Source organism: Fusarium solani (assembly GCF_023522795.1).
Source record: "Fusarium solani strain SB1 chromosome Unknown bctg00000013, whole genome shotgun sequence".
Taxonomy (NCBI): domain Eukaryota; kingdom Fungi; phylum Ascomycota; class Sordariomycetes; order Hypocreales; family Nectriaceae; genus Fusarium; species Fusarium solani.
Genome location: NW_027072145.1, coordinates 1,012,051 through 1,031,872, shown reverse-complemented (window position 1 = coordinate 1,031,872; position 19,822 = coordinate 1,012,051). Strand labels below are relative to the sequence as shown.

The window sequence follows — 19,822 nt, the reverse complement described above, 5'->3', positions numbered from 1 at the left end:
AGGACGACTCTAAAATACACGCTCAACTGCTGGGAGCCAAATGAGAAAGGCGCAATGAGAGCGGTGCGACTACACTTGCGACCCGTCAGGAAGGATCCCCAGATCTGGATCAGGACTGCTAGTCAAAGTTACGACCTGGTCAAAGAAGTGAGCCAGATTGACTACTCAACGATTGGGACAGTCTGGCAGCCGCAACTCTATTGATAAAGATATTCTTGAGGACATCTCACTGAACTAAGCTCATATTCCTGACCGAGAATCATGATACCGTTAGTGGAGCGAGATAAACTTAGAGCTCTAGTTACAGTTGTTTGAATACTCCAGCATTGTCGCAGGCCTACTCTTTGAAGTGTTGAGTTGCAGAAGATGTGAAAATAACGATGAAAGACCAAGGAGGTTTAAGAGGCGCGATTCGGTTAAGAAGTCGTCAGCGTGGTGAAGCTGGAATGAATGAACGAGACTCGGCGAAGGATCATGGCTGAGTATTGTATTTGGCCTTGCAGCGCCCGAACCTGGGGCCAAGTGCGAGCCTACGGTACGGCAAGGGGCAGATCTGGGTGACCATATAGCAATGGCTTGATATCAACAGTCCACATTTCGGTCGAGCCAAGATTTGGCCCCTGGGGGTGAAATGTTCCTTCTCGCTCCTTCTCGCTTATTAACTACAGGAACTTAAGTTGCTGTGCGTTTTTTTTTTTTTTTTACCTCGGGGGGGCGAAATCAGCAGCACCAAATGCGCACCTCCAACAAACTGCAAGCGCTGCCGAGTGCAGCCGATTTCCTCTCCCCAAGGGGCCACATATTAGAACCCATCCATCTTGGTTTATGTACTAAGGCATTCGTATAAGGTGTAGCACAGTATTTATCCTCGAGCATCCTAGCCTCAACGTCGAGTAAGAAGTGGGAAATGGACTGAGAGTCAAATTGACCCAATAAGATATTTCAAATGTTCATTTAGACAGTATGGTATCAGTGGGCGCATGAAGACTCGACACGAAGCGGAACTTATAACTTATTTTAAATATTAAGTTCTTTTTTAGCGTTTTGTATTATTTAAATGTTACACAGGCAGCCACCTCAAGGGAAGATGTCTCACGATGATACATGAATTGTCTGAACAGCGTTACAGACCTGTTGCAGGATCAGCAGATCTAGTATCTTGGCCTCGCCTCTTCAGATATAGAGACGAGGGGGGAGAACGAAGAACAAGGAGACAACACATCTACAGATCAGTCACACACATGATGATCATCCTAAATCAATCATTCTCACTCCTCCTCCATCTTCTGACTATCTGTCCCCATCATTATACGAACACACGTGTCTGACATAACCTGATTGGTTTATGTTAGCAGTTGCAACGGGGCGTGGTGTTGTTGAATTGGGCCCTGTACGCAACAAGCTCACGTGGAACCCGAAGAAGGAAATTGGCCCAATTAGGCAAAGAAGGAGGGGGAGCTGCGTATATCATAAGTGGCGATGACCTCAGACAGTCAGATTGAACTCAACAAGAACAACAACACAATTGTAGTCATCTTGGTGCCACACGTGCTTTCCGACATAAGAGGCCTGTCAGACAACTGGCTCCACAGGGATCATTGATGGCACCAGTCAATTGATGAGAATTATCTGAAGAACAAAGGAAATTGAACAGCCATGTGTTCAGGCACAGCTATTTAAGCTCATGTCATTAGGATTGGAATCCTTGATGCGACAAGCTAGATGTGAAACCGGATACATGACCCCAAAGTACGGGCCGCGTTTCATATCCAGTCGCACGAACCTAGTGGTGATATGCGACATTGGGCCACACAAGCCGGCAGACCGGGCTCATAACACTCAGAAGTTTGAAGTGTGCAACATAGGTGCGGGCAGAAGAGATGATTGACATCGCCCTGCTTGATCCTATCAAAGGAAGCGACGAAGGTCGGTCTCTTCTACCTATGTTCAAACTGCCGATATCATAGGCAGCAGCCTGCTGCCTGATGCGAGTTGTGGTCGTTCACTCTCCCCGTGAGCCTTGCCTCATTTCTATCCTCACCCCAACAGGTTGTCCTGCCGTATAGCTGCTCGTGCGGATATCGGGTGGCGCCTGGCTATGGCTGAACTCAGCACCTCGGATCTCGTCATTCGAGTTGTCGCCCGTCGGGCCTGTGTACTGCCATGCTTTGGTAGGAGGACCGGTAAAGCCGAGCTGAACATCGGGGAAGCTGGGATTCTCCGCCACCGTTGGACGTGAGCCTCTGGAAGACACGCTTGTAGAGCGGTCGGCAGACCGGAATACCAATGCATACCATTGTTACGACGATCTCGGCGGCAGACCAAACGATCGCGCGGACGGTGTCCTCTGCTCACAGGTGGGTTGGTCAGTAATACCTCTTGGCCACTTTTGTGCCGCAATCCGTCGGTGATAATAAGGAGCTACACACTAAGGTAATTCTGCTCGGTCAGGTTGGGTAACTCCATTGTCCTCTTGATACCACAGGCGCCGGCACTGTGGTTGTGCGTAAGTCAGCATAGCAATGACGATAAGCCTGGTCAAGAAGTGAATCGTGACCTACAAGACACCAAGACTCATACTGCCGGCAATAATAACCTTTTCCCTCGTATTCATGTTAAGGTTCCAGAGTAATACCCAGGGGAAAATAGCGAAGAAGAAGTCGACAATGATGCAGAAAACTTTATGGGCATCATGTTAGCAATTAAACAAGAAGCCTTCGACTGCCGCATGGTGGTACTTCCGACTTCCTCGGTAGGCACGTACGTACTGGAAAGTGTGAAAGCAGCCGGGACGGAATTGATGTGGCAGAAGCCCCCCGAATTCGGTGATCCCAGAGGTACGCGGGTGGAGTACATTGCAGCCAATAGACGAAGACGACCGAGATGGAAGTCAACATAAGGCCTGCCATGGTAGCCCAGATTGCCATCCTGTGCCATATCATGTTGACGCTGACAAGGCGCAGGAGAAAAAGACCAAGAGAGCACTTCGCGACTGCCATACCAATAATGGCAAATGTTTGCCCGATTACCTCGAGCAGAACTGCCCGAACCGCATCCTCAACGTCTTCAATCTCGAACATGTTCTGGCCGAAGCCATAGTTTGCCGACAAATGTATGAAAACTGTGTATAAGAGTAAGAGAATCTGGACAGACTCCATGAGCATATGACTGCTTTGCAGCGATGGAGTTAAGGGCGGACTCGACTTACGAAGGCAAAGTTGTACACAAAGTCGTCGACACCAGAGGTTTTGACAATGACGACACGCGTGTAGACTCTAAGGATCACGAAGACGAGAGTGATGAATGTCAATGTCCACATAACACCTAACGCCCATGGTGCATCGCCCTTCATAGGCTTTCTCGAGTGGTCTTGCGACTTGTTCGACTGGGCTCAGAATTTCGATGGAAGTTGTCCAACCAAGGTCAAAAATAATGAAATCCTCTATGATTTTCCTTGACCAATATATCACAGTTCCCTGGAGCTGTTGGGGCCCAACTGCAGCGTGCGAAAAAAAAAATGGTAGATGACGTTCGGCTGACCTCATACCCGTGAATGTTTGTCGTCATCGCTGGCACAATTCCATACCTCCGGTTCAGGTTCAGGTTCTATTCCTACTCGGTTTTAGCCGCCATTCCCCGGCAGCCATGCCCGGTAAGCGGGGTTTGGCCGACAGCCGAAGCGCCCCGAATGTTTATCCGTTGCGCCCCACTTCGCCAAACGCCAAATGGTGTTTGGCCAGCCGTCTCCAGACTTCCCACTTCTGTCCTCAAACCTCTATCTACAACCGGCTGCCAACCTCTGTAGGTCGTGGTTCTAAATACTAATGTACTCATGCTTTCAGGCTCTTACGGGGCGAGTCATACGCCCCGTGTATGTGTCCTCCTACCTACAGTCTTCCCCAGCGCTCAGCTTCGTCTGGTTACGAACTGGTCCTGAATTGCCCTAGGACCTGGGTTTGTTCCATGAATTTGACGACCTTTGCTGCTACTTTGCGTTCGCTCAGTAGTTGTCGGAGATTTCGACGTCCTAGAAATTGCCCCAGTTCCTGGTTTCGAAGTGTGGTATGCCTCCTACATTGAAGCAGGATATGGGCTACTGTTTGCCGTCCTTCGCCGCAGTTGCATCTCGGGCCGGTGACTCCTGGCACTCTTCGTTTGAAGAGGAAGTCATTCATCCCAATCTTTTCCGTCCGGAGTTGGATGTAAATGGCGCTCTGCCTCTTGCTGAAGTGCTTGTGTGGCTGCAGTACTTTCGGTGTTGGCTCTGGCGTGTGCCTGAGGGTTGCCCGGCCCCTGGTTTCCTGTTGCCACTGTGTTTGCCATCTTTGTTTAACAACTCTGCGCGACCACAGTTTCAACGTGGATTTCAAGGAATGCAGTACGGGGGGTTGCTGTGCCCTTGGTCCCGGCGGACCTCTTTGTCGCCATCCTGTGGCTTCTTTGGCCGCTCGGTCAGCCGCTTCGTTGCCGTATATCCCCTTGTGGGCCGGGATCCATCTGATCTCGACGGTCAAACCTTGTGTTCGTAGTTCTTGTATTCGCTGTGTAATGTCTTGGAGAAGGTATGACCCGGATTTGCCTCTGGGCCTCGCCACCGACCGGATAGCTGCTTGGTTGTCTGTGTATATCAAGACTTTCTTTCTGGCGTTGCCTCTGTCTCTATCCTCCCGGGCAAGCTGTAGAGCCAAGGAAATTCCCTGCAGTTCACCGGCGTACACCGTTGATACGGAATCATCGCCCATGTAGGCGTTTTTGGTTTGGTTGATAGTGGTGCACACGGCAGCAGCGCCAATGTGGCCATTGATACCGCTTCCATCCGTGTATATGTGGAAGGCATCTGGCTCGTTGCTGGTGCTGTACTGGTGTCTCGCTTGCGCCTTCTCGACGCTCTCTTCGATGAACGTTTCTGGGCCCGTCCACCATGGTGGGACGACGTGCGGTGTGATAGCTTCCATTTTCTCCAGATCAAATCCTCCTTCGTCCTGTATGGCCTTTTGTATTGCTCTGCGCGGGCTTATGTTTGTCCTTTCTTCTCTCGCTTGACCGGAGTTGCGCTGGGGTTCTTGTTTCCCATTGCTGATTCTTCCCAGGCAGTCAGCATTATGCTTCCAGATTTGATGTTCGATGGGAAGGAGGTGTGTTTCGATGTCTAGAGCGGGGGCTGATGTGGCCTTGTAGGCGCCAGATATTGCCCTGGCTGCCCGCGCCTGCAGACTCTGCAGCTGTGCCAGTGTCTTGTTTGGATATGGCATGGTCCGCGTTCTCCAGTTTGAGTTTGACCAGGCTGAGCATGCATATATGATCTGTGGCACCACCACCCCTCGGTAGATCTTTCGCATGTCTTGCAGGGTAAGGCCCCAGGTTGAGCTGCCCAGACTGCTGAGGGCTGAGGTTGTCTTCGTCGCCTTCCGCCGTACTTCATCTACGTGGGGCTTCCATTGCAGCGCCGAGTCCATGATGAGACCTAGGTATTTACACGTCGGCTTTGCCGGGATCTCACCCCAGGCTGTCTGCAGTGGTTGCCGGGTATCTATTCTGGTGCGAGCCCTGGTGAAATGTATGAGCTGAAACTTGCTGGGTGAGAAAACCGATGCATGGGTTTTCGCCCACTGCTCGGCTATCTGAAGTGCCCCTCGAAGCTCGGTGCATGTTTCCGCGGTTGTATCTCCCCATGTTAGGATCGCCACGTCGTCGATGAACCCGGTTGCCGAGGTGTCGTCTGCTAGGTTACACTTTTCGATCAGGTCTGCGTTGTAGAAGATGTAGAGAATTGGTGAAAGTGGCGAGCCTTGCACGGTTCCCGTGCGTACTTTGTACAACTCGGTTTTGAACCCGTCGACGGAGATCCTGGTGTGCCGGTCCTCTAGGAGGCTCGATATCCACCTAACCGTCTTCTCGTCAATCTTCCTCTTCCGCAGGTTGTGCAGGAGCCGCTGGTGTGATACGTTGTCGAATGCGCCTGAGACGTCGAGCAGGAGTAAGCTAGCCACCTGCCCTCGGCCTCTGTTCCACGCTTCATAAATCTTGTCGATGATGTGATGCACGGCGTGCTCGGTGGATCTCAACTTTCTGCCTCCCACATGGGTCGAAGGCAGCAGGTTGTATGTCTCTGCCACGTAGCTCAGGCGGTGTGCTATTATAGCGTCCATGATCTTGCCCATGGTGTTTAGCAGCCCGATCGGCCGGTAAGTCCCCGGGATGGTGTAGTTGTCTTTACCTTGCTTCCTCAGTACAACTGTTGTCGATTCCCTGAAGTGCTGCGGACAATAGCCGAGATTGAGGCTCTGATTGAAGATTGCCGACAGGTGAGGCTTGATCCATGTCGCTGCTAGCTGCAATGCTCTGTTCGGGATGCCATCAGGGCCGGGGGCCTTGAGCGGCGAGGCTTCTTGTATGGCTCTCTCCACTTCTTGTTCTGTAATGGGTGGCATCGTTATTCGGTCTGGGTAAATCGCGTTTTCGATGTCGCCAATCTCTGCCTCCGGTGGGGAGGGAAAGAATGCTCTCTTGAAGATCTCTGCCTTTTCCGCTGGCTCTGAGACCATCTGAGAGGTGTCTGGGTGCTCCAGTATAGGTGTTATCTCTGGTGCCTGAATGGTCCTGTTTCTGGCCCATTTCGCCATTTTCCAGAGAGCCTCTGGTGACACTGAAGCTCTCTCTACCTTTTCTCGGTGCGCTCTTCTTAGTGTTTTCTTGATTACCCTGCCCTTGTGGTTTCTGGCTGCTCGGTATGCCTCCCATGTTTCTTCCGTGTGGTAGAGATTGTGGAGTCGCCTGAGGTGCTTGGCCTCAGCCAGCACTTGCGTACACTCCTCATCCCAGCCGGGTCTGGATTGGGGTGACCATGTCCTTCGTGGTACTGCTGTCTCTATTGCATTCTTCAGCGCTGCGACTATTTCCCCCACGTACCGATCAAGTGCGTTTCGGGTTCTCGGTCTCCGCTGCGGCGGCAGCTTGTTCAGGACCGCAGACCTGAATTTCTTTTCATCTATCGACTTCCAGCTTCTGCTAGGCTCTCTGCTGAGCTGTTTGACTGACACATCGAGGAAGATTACAACCGGCAGGTGGTCTGAATCGTGATCGAGACCACGGTCTACTTCACATCTGATAACCCGGTCGACTAGGCCGAGAGTGACCAGACAGAGATCAATCGTTGTCCGCCTGTTGTTCTTTTCGTAAGTGATGGTGTCTGGTGCCAGAGTGTTTGTGAGGTTATAGTCTTCCATAATCTCGACGAGATCATCTGCCTCTGCCTCTATTCGAGGAATATGGGAGCCTCCCCACATCTCATGGTGTAGGTTGAAGTCTCCGATCAGTATCTGATCTGCTTGCTGAGCTGAGTCGAGCACCCTTCGCAGTTGGGGTAGCACGCTTCGCCTATTCTCTGTCATTCGGTTGGGGTTGTAGATGTTGTGTAGCTTGATCTCTCTCCTCTCGTCTCCTTGTCCAAAGGCTATCGTTACTGTGCAAAGATCCCGACTGTGCGACTCGAATTGCCATTTTGAATGATCGAGGCGTTTGTTGATGTATAGACATACCCTTGCTGGGTCTCTTCCTTCATTTCGGGGGTAGCATAGATGGAACTGGTCTTTTGCCGGGTGGTGTGTGGTGTGCATGAAGGGGTTGGTCCATGGTTCTTGGATGGCTAGGATGTCGAATTTCATTACCCTTGGATCCCGTAGGAGGGTAGCCATGACGATGTCTCTCGATTTCCTGACGTTGTACTGTAGTATTGAGAGTGATTCCATGTGTCTCATTCGCGGTTGTCGACGTCCATGTTGTCCGCTTGGTAGGTGCTGTGTAGTCCTACCGTCAAATTCTTCCTTACGTATTCGGCCGTTGGGGATCCGATAAGTTATCAGTGCGTTTCATCGACCCTGACACTACGCATCGACGAGGTTGGATTTTCGCTGCGACAAGATGGCGCCTATATTCAAGATTGCTCTTTGCCAATTTAGCCCGAAGGTAAGACCGCTACCACCAAGCCCTGCATCTTCAGCTTATTGCTGTTCCCATGCGGCAATGCTCTCTAACACCCGTTCCAGGCCGCTGCGGTGGCGGAGAACTTTGCTATTGCAGAATCCTTCCTGCGATCAGCGGCTGTGAAGGGATGCCACCTCGCTGTCTTGCCAGAGTTCCATCTCACCTCTTGGGAGCCTGAGCATCCTGATTTCTTTGCCGCTACTATAGAATCGAAGCCATACTTGGCCAACTACCAAGCACTTGCTCGGAAACTCAATATCAATATCGTGCCTGGTACCATCTGCGAGGCGTATCTCGGCGAATCTCGGCGACAGCGGCAAAGAGGGTCTACGCAGTGTGGCCTACTTTCTGGCTGCCGGAACGGGCGAGATTTGCGGGTCTTACCAGAAGAAAAACCTTTGGCATCCCGAACGGCCTCATTTCACCCCTGGTCGAGCTCCTCACCTGGCGTTCGACACTCCCTTGAGACATGCTGACGGGCGGCCTCTGCGGGCTGGGTTCTTGATCTGTTGGGACCTTAGCTTCCCCGAAAGCTTCCGCGCGACGGAGCTGATTTGATCATCATTCCGGCTTTTTGGTCCACAGCTGGCGGCGAGGATGTTCGCGGGCTTAATGCTGGTGCGGAGGAAACCTTTCTGAGCAGCGTGTTGACGGCGAGGGCTTTTGAGAACAACGCCGTAGTTGCTTTCTGCAATGCGGATGGGCTTAGCAGGGTCACTTTGCCTATCATGGGCGCCCTGGGGAGTATCCCGCCAGGCGAAGACAAGGTTGAAGTGGTTGATGTTGATCTTGACGTCCTACGGGTCGCCGAGGAGAGGTACAAGATCCGCAAGGATATGCAGAGCCTGGACTATCACTATAAATAAGGTGTTAAAATTGACATTGATATTGCGCAGGTCATATTAGATCTAGAGTCCCAAGCCTCCCGAGATATCAGGACCCCCCTGCGACTGTCACTGGCAGAGAAGGCCCATCGAGTCCTTCGCCTTCTGTTAAGAGATAATGGCTGAAGAGGGATGGATGATCCGCCATATTGTCCCAGAAGGACAATTCAGATTCCAGGAAGTCCTGACCAAGCTGCTGCTCCCACGTGCCCGCGTTCTGGAGCCCCTCCGGCAGCTGGGGAACCGTAGTCAGCTGTACAGCCCTTTTGTCACTCAGAGTAAAATCTAGAAACCGATGGATCGTTTGAGTGGCCTTGGTCAGCAGGGCGTAGTTGGCGTCTCCCGCTTTCGCCACTGTACCTTTCTCAATCTCCAAGGTCAAGACCGTAAGATCCTGGAGAACGCTGCTCCGTGTCGTCCGGAGGCAGGGCGGAGTCGAGTGTGGGTTGAGCATGGCCAGCAATATGATGCCCGCGGCGGGTAACCCATAGTGAGCAATCTATATATGTCAGCGTTATCCACCAACTCGGAGGATCCCGGCGGCGCCCACCTGGACACATACCTTCCAAGACAGCTTGGTGCCCGAGTTTGAGAGTTCCTCTCGCAACATGACGAGCTCGACAACTAGCTTAAGCATCTCGATGGCGACTTCGATTAGGGGGGCGTTGGGCTCAGAGAGTCGGTCCCATCCAAGGCGGCGGAGTAAGAAGGACACGTGTAAGTAATTGAGTCGGATGCTGGCGATGAAGTCCCGTTGAAATGGACTATCTGAATGGTTCCTAATGCCATCCTGAACTCGAAAGTGGGCTGGAAGTGAGTTCCACTGTGTATCTGCTATCTTTTGAAGCGCCCTAACACGTTCCAAGATGATTAGAACAAAACGCAACAGCCCGAGGCGTTTTTAGCTCACTCAACGGTTTGCCGGCAGTCAGACCGGTTAACATCAAATAAGAGCTCTATGGCATCTTCTTTGACAAAGGCACAGAGGGCTGACCAGCGAGTCTCTGCCCGGTAGTTCATCGCAGAGTCCGGATCCCATTGGTAGAGACCTAGCTCATCCGGCAACGGTGATTGGCAGTCTAATGGAAGCCGACTGTCGGGGAGCTGAAAATGGCAAAATCTTTTGCTCAAGCGAAGTGGGCGACCGAGAAAAAGAGATGAGTTCTTATCCAGTGAGTAGATTCGAGCAAATGCCGCCTTTCGTAGCTTAATGAGGAACGAGGGTGTTTCGTATTTGGTCGACAAGTCTTCATGGTAGCCGAGGGCCATGGTAGACGATATAACATTACCGACATTCCGCCACAGGTGGTAGCCTACATACCATTAGCATGTTGCCTGAATCAGGTATCGGGTTTCATTACTTTGGTCCTCATAAATATACGAGTTAATAATGCAGTATTCATACTGGAGAACATGTTTGCTCATCTGGACCTTTGCAAACCTCGCCCCAGTTCGTAGACCCCGATTTTCGCTGCTAATGTTGTCCGGTTCTCTATCCACATACCCGGTTACCCAACATGAATGGATCCTTCGACCTTCCACGATGTTACTCGGTTCGTGTATGGTAACATGTTCGGAACTTTCTATACTTAATGGTGGATTGTCGGCTAATCGTTCTTCTGCCTCAACCACAACCGAGGCCACCGCGGCCTCAATTTCACCACACCATGGACCTTCCCTGCCGCATCTCGAGAGTACGTTCAAAGCTCTGCGTCGCCAGACGGGATGACTGTATTTCAGGGCTGTGAAGAATAAGGGTTGAATTATCCCCATTTCTGGAGTAAACGATGGTAGGTTACTAGAGCAGGTACCTGACCAAGTCACGTTCTCGCCGTGGTTTTGGGACGCAGTCGAGTGGCTCAGAGAGGTCTATCTTCCCCAAACGCAACCGGAAGACGAGTCTGATGGGAGGCTTATCATATTAGATGGTCATCGAAGCCATGTATCTGTGAGTACCTGTCTGTTCTGAATCTTGGGAACCAAAATGTCGCTGACTTATAATCCAGGATGAGTGGATGGCTACGTGCCATTTGAACAACGTATTTTGTTGTTATCTGCCGGCTCATTGCTCCCACAGCCTACAGCCACTTGGCAATGGCGTTTTAAATACCTCCAAGGCTGCCTATCGCAAAGAGCTCCAAAAACTGACAAGCCTGGCTGATTCAGCACCGGTGGACAAGGTCAACTTCATCAAGGCTTATGCCAAAACCAGGGAAGTGGGTATGACGAAGAAAAACATCCTTTCGGGCTGGAGAGTGACTGGAAACTGGCCAATTTCACGACGGAAAGCGCTCGTACATCCTGAGATTCAGCCGGACAAGAAGGAAACGACGCCTGCATCAGATGGCCACAGAGACGGGCAAGTCGACTCTGATAATACGCCAAAGACCAGCCGTCATATTAGAGATCTGGGGAAGAACAAGAGCCCTTCGACGAGAAGACGATACTCTGTGATATCGAAAGGGTTCGAAGCGCAAGAGTCAAAGATCGCCTCGCTAAGCGCAAGAATCACCAGTCTGGAGGAGGAAGTCGGCCGGTTAAGTAGAGGCAAGAAGAGAAAGGCGATACCAAATCCCAACAAGAAGTTCATGACATTAGCCGAGACTCTAGGGGCTGGTGAAGCTATTTCTAGCCCAATCCAGTCAACTGAAGAGGCAGAGGCTGTTGAGGATGTGATCGAGGTCGGAGGAGTGGAAGAGGATGAGAGTTCAAATTCGGAGGCAGAAGAGTTACCTGTCGCACGCACCCCCGCAGGCCGCGCAGTTAAAAGACCAAGAGAATATTAAAATACATTCGATTCTAAACTGAAAAATAGGAATCAATTTGTTTTTCATATTTTTGGTGACTGTTTATGAGGGGGTTGAAAAATGGCAGTTTGTATGGGGAAACTGTTTTTTCTCGCTTACCGGTAGGTGGGTGTTACCAGTGGGTGGTACTGCATGGTCGATGCCCCATTTGATCGCAATCACCTGATTTACGAGTCTCCCCCGGATGGTATGAAGATAAAGATGAGGGATCAGCAGCTTCAGAGATGACAGGTTCTTACACGGAATCCCTACAAGATAGGCCACGGTTCTGCATAATTCTAGGTGATTCTGCTCGCGACAAGAAGAAATGTTACAAAAATTGCTCCAGTGCGTAAATAATGTAATGGTTGTAGATAATTGCTTGGCCCGCGGAGTCTCAGCCTTCGGCTGATTGTACCCCTTGCACCATCGTTCTAAAGTGCAAGGGGTGACGTAGTATTTTAGTATTTTTATTAAATTCGGGCTCTATTTCGTCAAGATGTGGTGCAGTTACGGTGTGTGAGGCGGTTACAGCCGTGACGCACTTGCAGGTTGTGACGCCCCCTCCCTGGTGAAGAGAGGGGCGCCTATTATTAGTCAGCCCTCTGGGTATAGCTTTAATAATTAAGTATCGCCTGATCCGCCTTATCTCACAGGCGCGCACGCAGTCTTCATTAGAGATATTCTTAAGTTGTTTCATAGGGGAAATAAGCGAAACTAGGCGGCCTGTCATCCAGAACCTTGGTTATATTTAATGGCGTACTTGATTGGTGCGATAAAATAATAGCCACTGAAACACTCCCTGGAAGCGTGGGTCCGCTCACGGGAGTCTGAAACAACACATGTGAAGCGAGGGCAAAAACATAGGCCAAGTTGAATGCAGCTACTAGGGTTCGACAATGACGGGGATCAATTTTTTTTCTTGGCGTTTGGCATTTAACAAACTGGGGCAAGTTGTCCAAGTGGATTCTTTGGCTGGATGAAATCTGATTCCGGTGCAATCCCCGAGTGACCCATGCATATATCCCTGTTCAAGGCGTCAAAGAATGACAGGGGGGTTCGGAACCAGAATCTATAAATGCTTCTCGTCTGCTCTGTCCTTCTCGACTTTTTTTTTTTTCTCCATCAACAGATCTTCATCTTCTTTCATTCACTTCAGTCTCTCTTTCGAAGAGCTAGTCTCTCGTTCCTTTCGTTCCAATTCACCGAGCCAGTCTCCAGCAAATCACTCAATTTCACTATCTCCAACGCCAATCTTTCAACATGAAGTTCTCCGCTGTCGCTCTTGCTGCCCTTTCGCAGGTTGCCTCTGCTCACTACTTCTTCGACGCCACTGCTGTCAACGGTGCTACCTCCAGGCCCTTCCAGTACATCCGCGACTTCACCCGTCCTACCAAGTACAACCCCATCAAGTTCTCCTCTAACCCTGCCGCCGATATCAGGGACAACTCCTTCGTTGACGGCGACGATATCATCTGCAACCAGGGCGGTGACACCACCGGCGGCAAAACCGAAGTTCTGGAAATCAAGGCTGGTGATGTGATGACCTTCACCCTCGGTGTTGGTGCCAAGATCCAGCACCCTGGCCCTACTCTGGCTTACATGTCTGATGCCGGTGGTGACGTCAAGTCCTACGATGGAAAGGGTGACTGGTTCAAGATTATGGAGGAGGGAGTCTGCAACGCCAGCGGTGACTTTACCAAGGGCGCCTGGTGCAACTACGACTCTGCCTCCGTTGATGTCAAGATCCCTGCCGGCACTCCTGACGGAGAGTACCTCCTCCGGGTTGAGCACATCGGTATCCACCGATCTCACGTCAACCAACCCGAGCACTACGTCTCTTGCGCTCAGGTCAAGGTTACCGGTGGCGGTAACGGCAAGCCTGGCCCCATGGTGAAGTTCCCCGGTGCCTACAAGGTGACCGACGACTACGCCAACTTCAGCATCTACAACGGTGCCAAGACCTTCCCCATGCCCGGCCCTGCGGTCTGGGATGGCTCTAGCTCCGGTAGCAACAGTGAGGCCCCTGCTACTACTGCCCCTAAGGCTAGCAACAACGGTGGCTTCCCTAGTGGCGCCAACGCCGAGTATGCGGGTAACGCCGGGTCCACTGGCTCTCCTTGCTCCGCTTAAGCAGTCATCTTTTGGAGGCGCCACGGTGGGGGTATCGAAATGGAGGAAGCTGAAGGGGAAAGGGTTGCAAGGTGTCTGGTCACACTTTCATGTATAAAAGAGTCTTGTTGATCGCATCGTCAAGCACAGCTAGATGAAGAGGGGATTATACTGGTACTCTGCTCATAGTCATTTAGCTTTTGACTGATTAATTCAAAGCACTCTAATAATTCGTTGTCTCAACCATGAAAATCTCAACTGCCATGCTATCTCTAGGCCCTAATTATCACCGACATTTTATTCGTTAAACCCCAACTTCACGTTGACCTTTGCCTCGATGGCCAGGGCTGCCGTTAGATCAGATTAACAATCAGATATATCAATCAGATCAATCAATTCAAATTAGATATGGAATTTCATCAGATCAATCAATTCAGATACAAGCGTCTATACATCTGATATATCTGACACGAGAGGCAACCCGATCGCGGGTTGCGCAAAACAGCCTTGAGGAACGAAGCTTGAAGCAATCGATTTCAATTCTCTTAAACTTGGCTTCGAAATCCGAGGTTGTATTAGAAATACAGGTTCTTAGTCTCGGGTGTTGACAACCAGATAAAGTAGCGGTCGATCATTCTGGCTTGCAGTGGGGCTAAATAAAAGGAGCGCTTGCCGAGTCAACCGCGTTGTCGTCCTGTGTTTTGCCCTAAATTGTCTCACTGAGGGAATAAAAATACTTCGAACACCCGTTAAGTTGTCAAGGCAAGAGACTTAACGGCTGAATATCCAGCCCGAAGGGTAAATATCGTATATCTGCAATTCAGCTCTCCTGAGAGGACCCCCTAGAACTCCCCTTTCTCTTGCGGCGGGTAACCAGCTGTTAAACCGCTTCAAACCTGTAGTAAGGGAGTTTGTGCCCTCTCACGCTTCCTGGCAGGCCCAATCTAACTATATACCGTCTGTCAAACCTCCCCTTTCCATGTAGCTTATAGCAACACATCGTTTATTCAATGTAGCGTGGTGGATACGGCGGATCGGTCAGCTGTTGAGCCTGACGGCGTTGTTGGTCAGCAAGGCGCATCTTCATTCCTGCCTTATAGATAGCCACAAACGCAGTACGTAGGAAACGCAGGCGTATAAACCTTCCGTGGGCGTGTTATAGAGGCTCTGACGATCGAAAGGCGCCTCAAGGAGTAGGCCTTGCAGCGAGGTAACTCGTGAGACGGCAACATAACTAATACCGGCCTGGAAGTCGCGTATAGCGAGGTCAGTAACTATCTGATCCTTCGTTAGGCTCTGGCATTTGTGAACAGTGATGGCAAATGCCACGATCAGGGGAAACTGCGTGCGAGCGCAGGTCTCGTTGGCCACTAGGAAATCCCGTGTGACGGGAAGGATGGGTACGATTTTCCTGCCCTCGTTAGTTGTTAGATACGGCGGTCCATCGTAGCTACCGAAATCCACCATAATAACGGCCAGGGGGTCTTCCCATGGGTTGGCGCCTGCATTCCAGGCGATATCGTATACAGTACCCTGGGCACCGTTAACTAGGCCAGCTGGCTGCCATAGATTAGTCGTGAGTATTACCCTGGCGCCCTTAGCAACAGGGATCTTGTTGGATAGATTGCCAGCGTTGTCGCTTGGCGCCTGTCCCGCGCCGCTGCCCTGATTCTTTGCCTCCACCTGTATTGCTGGGGAGTTGAGGTGTACCATATGCTCGTAATTGTATTCGCTGACGCGGGCTTTTGTAGAACACACCCGCAAAGCGGCCCTGAATCTATCAACCCCGCTCTGCGTTAGCTTGGCTTGTACCCGATTGCTAAGGAGGTTCCAGGATGGTATAGATAACTTAACTTCAGCTCTTGCAAGGCCTGACGGAACCGGGCCTGATCATCACCAGCCTGGCGCTGTACCGTGGTCAGGAAGACGGTGCGGCCAAATAACCGGTAGGCCACTTGCCCTCTCCTTTCCAATGAAGACAGGCTGGTGCTAGTCGAATACAGGGGCTTTTGCCGGACTGGTGGTAACTGGAAGAAATCGCCTACAGACAAGACACTCACACCACCAAAGAACTCGAATCTACGCTGTGGAAAGGCCTGCCGCAGTCGGGAATCGATCCGCGCCAGCTGCTCAAGCCCGAGCATGCTCTTCTCATCGATAACGAGGTACTTGACGTGCCGTAGACGGGACTGAAGGGCGGCTGCGTCGGCTGGGGGAAGGTCGGTAAAAGCACCACCTGCTGGGAGACGTAGCAACGAATGTATGGTGCCGCCCTGTATCTGGTTACTCGCAACGCCTGTTGGCGCTGCGCGGCAAATAGGACTAGGATTCGGTAGGGCAGCCGCCTGAAGATGGGAGGAAAGCACCTTGATAAGGAAGGACTTGCCTGTACCACCACCACCGTCAAACGTGGAGAAGGATTTGAGCAGGATTTTGCGCCTGGAAGTGGCCCATGAAGGTGTCGTACACGAGCCGTTGTTGTGGGTTAAGCTGGTCACGCCAGTGAGGGCCAAGAACCTCCACATCGTTGGCTATAGGGTGGCTAGCGATAAGGTCTTTCCAGTAGCTGTCTCGAAATTCCTGATCAGTGCCCACATGCCGTGTCCAGTCGTAATTGACGTCGATATCGCGGCGGCCAAGTAGGTCAAGTCCTTCCTGGGTAAGGGGGTTGTCAGGTAAAAGGGCGGCGAGGCGGATCCAGTCTTCGTCATCAAATTCCTCCTCCACAGGCAGAGTCTCGTACTGATCCTCTTGAGGCTGTAATCGAGCCTCTTTTGGCCGGCCGTAATGGTCATCACCATGACTGTGGTGCTGCCAACAATAGGAGAAGGCCTTGGCATGAGAACTAAAACGCTGGCCGTCAAATGTGAGGAGCTCATCAAGCCGGCGATGTGGGTGGTTCAATGTTAGCTTTACACGGCAGTAATCTGGCCACTGTTGACCTTCTGGATCAGCCCGATAGCGAGGAAAGTAGACCAATACACGAGGTCTGCCGTTAACATTGCTTAGCTGCCATTGCTTACACATGGAAGGGTTCCTAGAGGGGAAATTCCAGTATTTGAGAAAGGAAACGTATGTCAGGTCTTCTAGGGCCTCTGGGCGTCGACAGTACTTTTCGTAGATGTTGAGAGCCTCGTCAACCTCATCGCCATCGATCTGTAGGGAGCAGGAATGCATGTCAGGATTACGGCAGTCAACGTATAGACAGGTTCGTGAGCCCTCCTGTAACGGCAAGCCGAGGAGCAAGTGGCTAACCTCCTGTTTTGAGTAATCCCGCTTAGCAACTAGCTGATTTAGGAGCTTTGACGTGAAGGAAATCAGGGGGTTGTGGTCCTTGACCCGGGGCATCAGGGCCTTCCCAATCTGGGCAAAAGCCTCGCTCTTCTTTTCCGACTTGGAGCAGTATTTGGCTGCGTAATCGATCACCTGCTGTAGGCTCGTGCAGGGCGAGACATCTGTATTGGCTAGCCACGCAACGGTAAGCAAGGGGTTGTAGTGGTTAATCTGGCTATCGTTCCGTGAGCCTCTGACTCATCAGGCTTAGCCATTGCTTCCTCTAGGTCAGCGCGCGTAAGGGGTTGACGGCGGCCTTCGTGTTGCTTGACTGAGTAGTTGCTTCGCTTTCTGACCTGCGCACGTAACAGCGTGTTGAGGGCGACGAAAGGCCACGTCTCATGGCGGGCAAAACGTCCGTCTTGCCATCTCATCGCATGGGCAAGGTAGTCCTGGTACGTGACGCTTCGTAGGCGAGGCTCCACGAAGTCCGCCTTGCCGTCGGGATAGAGAGTAGGGAACGCGAGCGTTAACAGCGGCTGGGAACGGTTGAATTCGTTGATAGGAGCCCTGCGAATGGAAGGTAGTGGCATCTGGTGTTGAGCCTGCGCGCTAGGCGGCATATGCTCAAGATCAGTCATACGCTCGGGGTCAGGGGTACCATGAGGGAATCGGGACTGCAAGGCGTTTAATTCGGTTTCGGTAACCTGCAAATTCGGGATCGCTGATGCGTCTGCATCGCTAGGATCCTCTTCTACAGCCTCCTCAACGGGGCCTTGGGGGACCTCGCCGTCAGGTATGTCAGCCACTTGGCTAGCAATGGAAGCAACTATGCTGCCGTCAAGAGGAAGCCGCTGCAAACGATCCTGCCTCACGACGATATCGCGATAGCCTGGGTGATGGTGCTGTAGGTAATGCAGCCAGGCCAGCAGGCATGAGCGGCGTACCCGGAAATCGTGAGCGAACTGCTGCTGGAAATGAGGATCGCCCTCCATATTAGGAGGCCGCAGGAGTACAATATCTAGTTCTTCAGGTAGGACTGGGAGCTCTTCAAATAGCCTACCAACATTTCGAAGGAAGTGGACAACGTGACCGCGTATTTATATTGAGCGCCACGTACCTGTAGGACCTTCACGTGCACGTGAACCCTTGCAATCACCATTTCCTCAACCATTGTTAGGTCAGGCAGATTCCCGGGACTTCCCCGAATTCAAGGCTATTCGCAGCGCTAAAGAAGTAGGGCTCGTCAGGGGTTCTCTTCCTGTCTCGACTAATGCAGCGGCTGCAGATTTTCAAGCTATTTCTCTTCATATCGAACCAATGCTCCCGGCAGCGAATGCAGCTATGCAGCTTGTCGTCATTCAGGGCAGTATAGAACTCCCGCACAAGGGCCTGATCCTCCTCACTAAGGGCAGGCAAGTTAAGGTCCCCTGTAAAAGGTGGATCAACTATCTGATCAAACTGTCGCTCTTCAGCATGTGCGCTTTGACGTGTATAGCGGCCGCGACGATGTCCCTGTGGCAATAATGAAGGAGTGGTAGGGAACGATTCCTGTGGTATAGGCGTGCCTAGCACAACAGGAGCCGTTGGAAGAGTGCATTGAGGAATTGGCGTGCCCAGAACCACTGTTGGCAGGCTAATGTTAGGAGGGATAGGGGAAGATCCCTCTTCCGCGCTTGGGGTAGATGGCCCCAGCAGAGATCTAGATGGTCCCTGGAATGCGGGCGCCAGGCCACGGAATAAAGCAGATGTGGCAGGAGATTGTGATCAGTGCACAGACGCAAGCCTTGGCGCAGCCCGCCTTGGAGGCGTCAGGTTAGCTAGAGAATCGGTCCTTTTCGTGGCTCTGTGGCGATTGCCTTAAGGCGATGTTCCGCATGGCGGCGACGGCGGCTCGGGATTCGGCTACACGTTCCCTTCAGCGTGCCCTACAGCTAGCGCAGACTCTTGTAAACTTCGTAGGGTCCTTGACGCTTCGAAATTCGACTTCGGGCAGGTCTTGCTTGCAGGTGTGGCAGTTTCGAACTGACTCGGGTATATGGTCCTCCATCTGGCCGTATATGTATCCACCTCTTACCCACCTAGACTGCTGGATATCGCCCGGGCAGGGAGGTTTTGCGACGGCTTACGTCCAATACCGTGATAGATCTCGATGGGGAAGCTGTCTTTGAGGGAGGTAGATCAGGTCTGAATGATCAGGGAGGAAACTGCACTGCTTCCCGGAGGCAGGTTAACCGGGGAATCTTGAGAGGTATGCTGGCTGCGGAGGTAATATGTGAACCTGGATACCGTTAGTAACCTGATGGGTTTGATAGATTCGACAGAAAAGGGAAGCATCCGCCACGTAGGTTAGTGTACGGAGTAAAGGGCACGAGGGTTATTCAGTCGGGATCGTGCTTAGCAACCCAACAAATTGATTGCATTGAAGTAAAGAAGAACTGAAAACTCTTGGAGAGTTTGTCAAGCTAGCTAGTTACCAAGTCAACGCTCAGGGGGTGGTTTGTGGCGAGGCCTTCATTGGGTGGCGTTAACAGCCGACCCATTCGCGCACGAGTTGAGCATATGCCTGGCTAATTAGCCAATCAGAGGAGGTTTTATGCTCGATTCTTTCTGACTGAGTAAAACGCCCTTCGGGCTGAATAAAACGCCCTTCGAGCTGAATTATCAAAGGTGGCCGAAGTTGGTGATATCACGAGCGGGGTTGCAGATACCCGTTGGTCGGCCCTGTTGGGCCCAACTAAGAGGCGCTTCGCTTTTCCCTCTTAGTTGGGCCCCACAGGGCCG

At 51.7% G+C, this 19,822-nt stretch overlaps 6 protein-coding genes across 6 annotated transcripts; 3 read left to right on the top strand and 3 right to left on the bottom strand.

Moving 5' to 3' along the window:
* Positions 1–2,002: 2,002 nt before the first annotated feature.
* On the bottom strand, positions 2,003–7,694 carry MRS44_017207 (uncharacterized protein; the record flags this gene model as incomplete). The annotated part of the gene is made up of 6 exons (XM_065617682.1): positions 2,003–2,241; positions 2,430–2,494; positions 2,562–2,679; positions 2,765–3,143; positions 3,209–3,369; positions 3,929–7,694. 6 exons carry the CDS (start codon positions 7,692–7,694, stop codon positions 2,003–2,005), a joined length of 4,728 nt encoding a protein of 1,575 aa, XP_065473754.1.
* Positions 7,695–7,920: 226 nt separating this feature from the next.
* On the top strand, positions 7,921–8,849 carry MRS44_017206 (uncharacterized protein; the record flags this gene model as incomplete). Its single annotated transcript, XM_046280253.2, has 3 exons — positions 7,921–7,965; positions 8,046–8,432; positions 8,505–8,849. The coding sequence occupies 3 exons, from the start codon at positions 7,921–7,923 to the stop codon at positions 8,847–8,849; spliced, it is 777 nt and encodes a 258-aa protein (XP_046127086.1).
* A 67-nt stretch (positions 8,850–8,916) lies between these two features.
* On the bottom strand, positions 8,917–10,282 carry MRS44_017205 (uncharacterized protein; the record flags this gene model as incomplete). Its single annotated transcript, XM_065617681.1, has 4 exons — positions 8,917–9,366; positions 9,430–9,718; positions 9,778–10,180; positions 10,273–10,282. 4 exons carry the CDS (start codon positions 10,280–10,282, stop codon positions 8,917–8,919), a joined length of 1,152 nt encoding a protein of 383 aa, XP_065473753.1.
* Positions 10,283–10,534: 252 nt separating this feature from the next.
* MRS44_017204 (uncharacterized protein) lies at positions 10,535–11,653 on the top strand (the record flags this gene model as incomplete). Its single annotated transcript, XM_065617680.1, has 2 exons — positions 10,535–10,561; positions 10,952–11,653. 2 exons carry the CDS (start codon positions 10,535–10,537, stop codon positions 11,651–11,653), a joined length of 729 nt encoding a protein of 242 aa, XP_065473752.1.
* Positions 11,654–12,916: 1,263 nt separating this feature from the next.
* On the top strand, positions 12,917–13,786 carry MRS44_017203 (uncharacterized protein; the record flags this gene model as incomplete). Its single annotated transcript, XM_046277391.2, has 1 exon — positions 12,917–13,786. One exon carries the CDS (start codon positions 12,917–12,919, stop codon positions 13,784–13,786), a length of 870 nt encoding a protein of 289 aa, XP_046127088.1.
* A 982-nt stretch (positions 13,787–14,768) lies between these two features.
* Positions 14,769–18,033, bottom strand: MRS44_017202 (uncharacterized protein; the record flags this gene model as incomplete). Its single annotated transcript, XM_065617679.1, has 6 exons — positions 14,769–14,854; positions 14,908–15,456; positions 15,615–16,110; positions 16,175–17,289; positions 17,349–17,943; positions 17,986–18,033. The coding sequence occupies 6 exons, from the start codon at positions 18,031–18,033 to the stop codon at positions 14,769–14,771; spliced, it is 2,889 nt and encodes a 962-aa protein (XP_065473751.1).
* Positions 18,034–19,822: the final 1,789 nt, after the last annotated feature.